At 42.4% G+C, this 9,534-nt stretch overlaps 1 protein-coding gene across 1 annotated transcript in view; it reads left to right on the top strand.

The window, feature by feature from the left end:
• The window catches only part of PANK1 (pantothenate kinase 1), a gene marked incomplete in the record, with an annotated part of 78,613 nt that overhangs the window by 165 nt on the left and 68,914 nt on the right, over nucleotides 1-9,534 (top strand). The window contains 1 exon segment of the mRNA XM_027771493.1: nucleotides 13-177. Within this exon segment, the coding sequence (XP_027627294.1) occupies nucleotides 13-177 (165 nt within the window).

The following is a 9,534-nucleotide window of genomic DNA, read 5'->3' as shown; positions in this document are numbered from 1 at the left end:
GCGCCCGTCTGGCGGTCGTCTGCAGCCGAGGCCCGGTAAGCGGCGGCGTCCCGGCGCCCCAGCGCCTCGCACTCCTGCCGGAGCTCCAGCCGCAGCAACCGATCCCTCTGCACGACTCCCCGGCCAAGAAATGTCGGCTGCGGAGGAGGATGGACTCAGGGAGGAGGAACAGGCCGCGTAAGTCCCGCCGGGAGGGAAGCGCGGGCTCGAGGCAGGCGCAGCGCCCGGAGCCGGCACCCAGAGCGGCGGGGGCGGACGCCGCAGCGCGCGCCCTGCGTCCCTGTGCCTGCGGTACAGGGAATGCACAGAGCGGGTGCCCGGGACTGATTCTTTACGCAGCGGCGCCAAGCACTAAATACCGTTGCTTGAGCCTGCCCTTTGCTCGCTCCTGTCTGCAGAATGGGCCGATTGGATACGAAGCTTGAGCTCGGGCCTTGGGTTACAGCTCTGTAAAAGGCGAACGCACTGCACTGCCTACCCATTCTAATTGGTCGCTGGGAAAATGCATGTGTGAACATTTGGTGGGATCCGGGGATGGGGACAGAGCCGGCGGCATAACCGAGGCTCCAGTCTCTTGTTCCCGTTCTCATTCCTCAGAGCGCGTCTCTCGGGTTGCAGCTCTTTGGACCAGCTTGCCCTTTGAATTGCAGAGTAGCAGCCAGCCCTACCGGTCTATTGGCGAGCGCAAGTCTGGAGGCGTGGAGTCTGGCAACCCCCGCCCCCAAAATCACGGCCTATTAAACGCTGTTTCTTTGCAGCCAATGAAAGGGCCTCTTGGAAGGAACACACCCACTGATACCATGTGGGCCGGAACTATGTGGACCAATGAAGATTGGAGGTGGATTTTTTTTTTGGGGGGGTGGGTAAAGTTGAGGGTTTGTAATTGTAACAGGGCAGAAAGCGAAGTGCGTTATTTCACAATCTAAAGCTGTATATATAATGGTAGTTTGTAAAGGGTAGTTTCCCCTCGGGACGTTCTGGGATGTAAATTTGTAGGTCAAGTTTACAGCTGTGTTTTTATTTGAGCCGAACCTCATTCCACTGGTTGCCTCTTTTTGGGTGTCTTTAATGAAGCTTATAAATGGGAAAAAGCAAAGTAAGTAGAATACATACTAATAAATGATTGCATTCAAATATGCACCTTTTGCATATGAGTTATTCTGTTTGATATAGAGAAATTGCTAGGTTTCTGTGAAAGATTGATAGACAAATGGCATAACATCTTCATTTTTTCCTGTTTCTCTTTTTATCCATTTTTGACTCTTAACTCTTCTGCATTGAATTAAAGTGCCTACGACTTTGGAAAGCACCTTAACATGTCTGTGGGTGGCTTTGATACTTGTTTGTAGGTCTGAAATGTTGAAATTGGGAATTGGGTTTTGTGTGGAACTTTGTGTGTGTGTGTGTGTATGTATGTATGGCATACAACAAAATTTGCCTGTGATTTTTAAGAATCTCAGCTAGCACCTGAGTTTTATATACTTTTGGTTTTGATACTTATTAGAAAATGACTTTCTTTATGGACTTCATATTGATTACCTGTGATTTATCAGCCTGTTTTATATCTTTGAAAGCTCATGTTAGTTATTTCTACAGTCTGTGGTGTAGGTTAACAAATTATACTAGAGTTTGCAATGAAATGAGCTAAAAAAATAACAAAAAAGAACCGTATCTAGTTTTTGTTTAGTATTGCTAGCTTGAATGGTGTATATTTAATTGAGGGTATAATACCTCTTGAAATAATTTTTGAGGAATGAAAATACACTCCCTAGCAGTAGTTTGAAGGCAGAGGAAGACTAATCTAACCTTAATAGGTGTTTACAAATCCACAGGAATTATTTTTTACCTTTTTTTTTTTTTGAGAGAGAGATTTTTGCTATGAGGCATGTGCACTCTCCAGAAAAACAGAGAGACAGAAAGCGAGAAATCACGCCCCAGGGAGGATGGCCATGCCACAGTCCCTTCTCCTCTATTCTCTTCTTGGGATCTGGAACATGTATACACATACACTCGGCATGAGTTTTTTAAGTCACTGGGTCAGGGCCTTGAACTGCAGTCAACTATATGGGAGTCCAGTGACATAACCATTATGCCATCTGCTGGTCCCAGCCACAGGAATTATTTTAATGAATAATAAAAATAATAAAATTGAATAAATTAAAAAAATGTAATAAATAACAAAAATATAACTATCTGCCTGTGTGCTTTGTCTTAGAAATTAAAATGATTTATATTTCTCACAAAAATAAGAGTTTAGTTGTACTTAGGGACCATAATAGTTATTTTAAAAATTTTTTAAAATATTTACTCATTTCTCCCATGAGAAGAGAGAGAGGAAGAGAGACAGAGACAAGAGACAGCACCCCTATAGGGTCTTCGTGCTGTGATTCATTCCCAGCTTCAGCCAACCCCACATTGTGGGCCTACCCTACTTGTTCAGGGAGGTCTCCAGAAGCAAACTAAGAATCTTGCCATGGAGATTAGCCACACAGTATCCTGTTTTTCTGCTGTGCATCTGGCTCTGTGTGTGTGTGTGTGTGTGTGTGTGTGTGTGTATTCAGGGTGCATACACTCACTGGAGAGAGACAGAGAGAGAAAGAGAGAGAGAAAGAAAGTGAGAAATAGAGACAGAGAAAGAAAGAGAGAAAATGAGAAATAGCCTTCCAGGAGGAATGGCCACACAACAATCCCCTCTCCATCCCTATCTTGGGATTTTGGGCGTGCATGCACATGAGCCCCACTGCTTGTCAAGCTACCGAGTCTAGGACACAAACTTGTAGTTAATCGTGTAAGATCCAGTTGCCTTAACTACCATGCCAAATGGTTGGCTTGCCTCTTGTAAACTTTTTAAAAAGGGATTCATGAAAATTGGCTTTTCATTATCCCACCTTATTTTCTTTTTCTTATTTGTATTTCAATTGCCAAAGAGTGTATGTGTGCTTACCAGAAAGAGAGAGAGAGAGAGAGGAGGAGAAAGAGAGAGAGAGGAAGCTCCACCAATGAGGCGTGGTCTTGCCATAATCTTTTTTCCTCCATTTCACCTTCCTGTCGGGATTTTGGGCATGCACCTAGCATGTTCTTCAAGCTGCTGGGGCCAGGTTGAACTGTGGTTGGTAGGTGCAATCTGGGTCCCTTAAGCTCTTTACTGAGGGCTGGCCCTCCTACCATGTTTTTTCCAGAGATATGAACAAACATATTTGAAATCAATTTTTTTATGTTCCGAGCTACTCTCTTTACTATAGAAGATTTTTAGTTTAAACTGAGTTTAGGATCAGCTGGTGGCATGGTGGGTAAGGTGGCTAGATTCCATGTGACTGACTGCACAAATCTCAAACCCAGTGGCTTGAGGAACATGCATACCCCAAATCCTGAGAGGCAAATGAAGGACAGGGGAGTATAGTGTGGCCATGCCCCCTGGGGGATGCTTTCTCATTTTCCTTCTGTCTGCAATGAGCACATGTACCCTCTAGCAAATTACCAAAAAACACCCAAACTGGATTTCCTATGTTTATACCTTCCTATCAGCATTCAGGTAGATTTTTCCCCCAAAATTGCTCAGTTGACATTTAGATACTCTATGAGGAATCCACCTAGAGTTAATCATATCCTTATTATCTGACGACTGACAAGATTTTACATAAGCAAACTGCTGTTTATTACAAAGAGTAGTATGGGGATTTACATGTGAAATTTAAGAGTATCCGTGATGAAGTATTAAACTGGTCAAATAATTCCTATGGACCAATTTACAACATCAGCCTCCGTCCAAACCAGGTGTGTGTTAGGCCAGTGACGGCCAGTGCTCACCTCTAAAGACACCTGGGATGTATGTGGATAGGTGTATCTCAGTTTGGTCATATTTGGGGAACGGTGCAGTACACATTAAAATAGCTCATGCTGGAAAATGATGAGCGGAATAAAACAAACAGTTCGGTATTTGTAGATTCCTTTTAAATTTTAAATCTGACTTTTCACTGCAGAGATTATTTGCCATTTTGCAATTTAAAAATCAGAAGTGTGGCAAGTTTTTTGTTTCTTTGTTTTTCTAAACCAGGAAAGAAAGTCATTGTCCACAGTTTGCATCTAAAGTGCCATCCCCTCATCCTATCATCCTCGGAAGGCTTCTCTGAGACTTACCTGCTTCATCAGCCTTTTTAGTTACTTTACCCGCCTCTGCTACTTAGTGCTCATGTAACCTCAGCCAAGTTGCCAGCGCTCATCTTGAAATGATGGGGTTGGTCTCTGCCGTCAAGCATTGTTTCTTGTCCCTTCAGAATTCTGTGATACTTTGGGACCAGCAGTTAACGTAATGGCCATGTCGCTGGACTCCCATGTTAGTCAACCGCTGTTCGAGTCCCAGACCCGGTGGCTTAAACTTAGGCTGGGTGCGTGTGCGTGCATGCCCAAGATCACGAGAGGAGAATGGAGGAGAAGGGATTGCAGCATGGCCATACCCCCTGGGGGGTGATTTCTAGCTTTCTCTCTCTCTGTCTTTCTCTGTCTTTTTGGCGAGTGCACGTGCCCTATAACAAAAACCTCTCCAAAGAAAAAAAGAAAGAAAAAAAGAGAATTCTGTGTTACTTCAGAGCTGGCAGTTCTTCCAATGGTGACCTCTACACCAGTTATCCACCCTGTCATGTGACTTAGCATGTAATTATCCTTTTCTTTTTCTTTTTTCTTTTTTGCCTTGTGTTGGCTGTTTCAGGTGTGTTCCTTGTCTTCTCAATTGAATTGAAAATCTTCTATAGATTTTTTTCTGCTATGCCTTCTACCTTGAGTACATGAAGTATCATTAATGTCACAGAGAAAAGGTACAAGTGACAGCATTGCCATCTCATTGAAGTAGTCCTTTCCAGCCTCACAACAGACTTTGGCAAAAGTCCTTCCATGAATTTCCATTTTTTTCTGGTGTGTCTGCTCCTGGATGTGCTGGTTCTTGGAAGCCCACATAAGGGGCACCTCATGGAGTCAGCTTATTTACCAAATATTTTGAAATTAGTGACGATCATGACTAAGATGTTGTAATGCTTTATGTGCTATAGGTGGTGTGGTCGTGTAGTCAGCCCTACCTGCAAGGGCTTGGACTTGAATTTCAGGTGAATGATCTGAGCCAGTTACTTAACCTCATATGTGTCAATACCGGTATCAGTAAAACTATACCACTGCTTGGGGTTGATGTGAGGATTAAATGAGATAATATGCAGTCATACATGCTTAACAACAGGGATATTCCTGAGTAATGCGTTGTCGAGTGACCTCATCATCGTGTGGACATCACAGAGTGCACGCGCACGAACATACAGGGTGTAGCTTACTACACAGCTAGGCTGCTTGGTGTAGCCTATTGCTCCTAGGCTGCAGACCTTTACAGCATGTTACCAGACTGAATACTGTACTACAGGTAATTGGAACACAGTGGTATTTGTGAACGTAAACATACCTGCATGTAGAAAAGGTACAGTAAAAGTACCCTATAGAAAAGATGATACGCTTAGGACCAACAGATGGTGTAGTGGTTACATTGCCGGACTCCCACATAGTCAACTGCAGTTCAAATTCCAGACCCAGAGGCTTGAAACTCATGCTGGGTGTGTGTGCGCGTGTGCCCAAAATCCTGAGAGGAGACAAGAAAAAAAGGAATTGTGGTGTGGCCATCCTCCCACTCTCAGGGGATGATTTTTTATTTTCTGTCTCTCTCTTTCTCTTTGGTGAGCACATGTACCCTATAGCAAAATTCTCTCTCTAAAAAAAAAAAGATTATACACTTGTATGAACCATGAATGGAGTTTCCAGGACTGGAAATTGCTCTAGGTGAGGTGGTGAGTGAATATAAAGACCTAGGACATTACTAGACACTTCCATTGGCTTTTTGTTTTGTTTTGTTTTAAGAATTTTTCCCTTTATTTATCATTATTGTTATTTTTTTTAACTTGACCAGAGTGAGTCAGAGTGAGAGAAATGGAGAGAGAAAGCAAGAAAGCAAGCTGCTAGGTCCAGGACTTTAACCATGGTCAGCCATGTGGGAGTCCAGCACCTTTAACCATCACACCACCTTCTGATCTCCCATTGGCTTTTTATAAATACTGTTCGTTTATGTCACACTAAATGTATAAAAATGAACATTTCTTCAATAATAATAAATCTTAGCTTACTGTAAAGTTTTTCCTTTGTAAACTTTAATTTTTTTTTTACTTTTTAAATCTTTGTTGATTTATTCAATTTTAGTTATTATTATTATTTTAATTTGCTATAGGGCACATGTACTCACCAGAGAGAGACAGAGAACAGAGAGAGAGAGGGGGAAAAAAGTGTGAAAAGAAGCAACCAGGTCTGCGACTTGAACCACGGTCAGCCATGTGGGAGTTCAGCACCTTAATCACCACACCTCCTGCTGGCCATACTTTTTAAATCTTTTATTAGACACTTAATTTAAGACATAAACACACTGTATGGCTATATACATATATATTTTTTTTTTTTTCCTTAACTCATGACTTCTTAATTCTCCTTTCAGGATTTTGGGCATGTTCACTGGACATGTTTTCAAGTCTTTAGGTCTAGGACACAAACCATACAGCTGGCCATGTAAGGTCCAGCCACCCAACCACCATGCCACCCGCTGACCTTCTATTTTTATTTTATTTTTTTTAAATTAAACCTTCATGTTAAAAAATGACACAGAGACACACATTGGCCTGGGCCCGTATAGATCAGAATCATCATTCCACTGTCTTCCATCTCCACATCTTCTCTCACTGGAAGGCCATGATGTACAAAATTATATGAGATTAAATCAGACATAAAGAGATGCATGCAATCAGCACTCACAGTAAACCTAAGATGTATGAGGCTGCTGCCAGTATAACATGGCTTACTTAAAAATAATTTTTTATTGGGACCAGCAGATGGCATAAAGGCTATGCTGCTGGACTCTCATATAGTAAACCACGGTTCAAATCCCAGACCTGATGGCTTAAACTCACGCCAGGTGTGTGTGTGCATGCATGCCTAAGGTCCCAAGAGGAAAATGGAGGAGAAGGGATCGTGGCATGGCCATCCTCCCCGGGGGGTGATTTCTCTCTTTCTCTCTCTCTCTGTTTCTCTGGCGAATGCACATGCCCTAAGACAAAAAAAAAAAAAAAAGTCTCTCCAAAAATAAGTAAGTAAATAAATAAAATTTTGCAGTAAACATATATAAACAGAAGGACTACACTCTAAAATTAGGATATGGAGTGGCTGTGCTTTCATATGACTGGCAGCACAGTAGATTTATTTCTAAGAGCATCACCACAAACGTGTAATGCCTTGCACAACGACATTCCTCTCCCTGTGTCATCACTAGGAGATTGGAATTTTTCAACTCTATTATGATCTTGTGCAGTCACCATGGTATATGTGGTCTGTCACCCGAAACGGTGTTTTGGGGTGCATGACTGTATATAGTATAAAGAACTTAGGCTCCTGCCTGGCGCGTAGCACTTACTCAGTTAATGCCAGCTGTCATCAGCCTTACTGGACTAGATATTGTCAGCTGTTAATCCAGAGGCAAGATGATTGAGCTGGCATGGGTGAGGGGTTTTAGACAGTTTGTATGTATTGCGTAAGAACTATGCATGGATATGGAAGGGTTCTTGGCACCAAAATAAACACGTCCATTAATTCTATTTTCCACAAACTTTTTAAGCTCCTGTATATGATCTCAAACTGACTCTCTTACTTAGAAAGAAAATACAGGCCTAGAATAAGAAAGCCCAGATGTTTTATTTAATTAGCTATTAATGTAATACTCCTAGTCCTGCCATCTCTCTCTCTCTCTCTCTCTCTCTCTCTTTTTCTTTTGCCTTTCACCCTCTGATTATAGCTAAAAAATTGGATAGTAAAAAAAAAAAAAGTAGAAAAAGGCAGGAAAACATACTCACAGTCCCATCACTCAGAGAACATAGCTATTTGAAAGGTGCCAGTGTTGAGGAGACGGCATTGCGGCATGACTGTGTCCCTCTGGCGGGGGCCGGGGGGTGTTCTTGCTTTATCCTTCTCTCTTTTTCTCTCTCTCTCCAGCAAGTGTACATGCCCTCTTGGGAGAAAAGATAAATAGGGAGATTATTCTGGTTGTATCTGTATAGACTGTAAGTGTGCCTTTTTTTTTTTTTTTTTTTCTTTTTTGACATTATACTTCCAGGTGGATGAGAAGCATTGCATTTTCAAGGACAAAAGACTAACCCAGGAACCAAGAGCACTCTTACATTGTCATGCTCTGGGATATGGTCACATTCTCAAGTTCTTAAATCATGAATTGTATAGTGCTCATTTGAATGGAAAACTAAGAATTTAAGACCCAATTGTCCAGTGACACTGTTCTTTTCAGAGGTAGTTACATAGAAGTCATTATCAGGTCTCTAACAGTTTTGTCTGTAGTTTGGAAAACCATGACCACAGTGGGTACATACTTTGACTTACCAGGTCTTTGCTTTTCCTAAAGCGTGAGATGACCACTCCCACTCTTCACTTTACAGAGGGAAAAAGAGGCCCAGAGAAGCGAAAAGGCCTCCCTGGAGACCTGTAGTCATGAATGGGAGGGCCAAAATCTCAATGCAAGGCTGTTGCCATTGCCGACTGGCTTTGTTTTCAGCCAGTAAGCCTATTTCTTATGTTGGGAGAGAGGTGTGTGTTCTGTAAAACTTTCAAAAAGGATAGGCATATGTAATCTGTACACCTTTGGCAAAAAGCTCACCTGTGTGTCTGTGGAAGTAACAGTAGCCAATGGCGAGGAGCACGTGCCAGTCTCCAAGCAAAATGCGTATCTCACCAAGTACCCCCAGCTCCCTGTCAGGTGGCCACTATCATTCTCTTCCTTGTACAGATGAAGACATTGAGGGCTCAAGACTTAGGATAAAACTATCTGAGCTCAGGTTTTGACTCTTTTTTGGGCATGCCCCTAGTGGGTTCCCAGAGGTAGGTGTGGGTCATGGTCTATAATGGAAAGAGCTGTGGTTACACTAGACCAGGATTCAATCCTCATTTTACTACTTAACTAGCAAGTTGGACTTTGGCGAGATTCACTTCTCTGAAACTTGCTTTGTCAAATAGAGATAATGACGCCCATCATTTCTGGTGAGGACCAAATGTGGAAAAATGTTTATGAGGTGTATAATAGCATGTCTGGATCCTGGTACATGCATAGGAAAAGACATCCTACTATTAATATTGGCTTTCTTATTATTAATAAAGGACATTTAGTAGTAATATCATTGCAGTTACATAGATACAGAAACTTCCAAAACTTCCTAAAACCTCATCATCTCCACAAAGTTATCTTGTCCTGACTGGGAATCTCTGGGGGACGGGTTTCAGAGACTCCTCCAACCTACCTTGACGTCGTGTCTTGTATGAAAGCTCCTCTAATGCCTCCTGATGTTTATAGAGGCAGGACACGTGCCCGTGTCACAAGTCTTGACCTCATTTGTCACTTTCATAGATTGCTCTATTTCAACTCCTAAAACAGTGCGGGCTGGCCTGTCTGAGAGTGAGTTCAGC

Source organism: Tupaia chinensis, unplaced genomic scaffold (genome assembly GCF_000334495.1).
Source record: "Tupaia chinensis unplaced genomic scaffold, TupChi_1.0 Scaffold000217_1, whole genome shotgun sequence".
NCBI lineage: Eukaryota > Metazoa > Chordata > Mammalia > Scandentia > Tupaiidae > Tupaia > Tupaia belangeri.
Note: the sequence above shows the minus strand (reverse complement) of the source record. Positions and strands in the feature narration are given on the sequence as shown.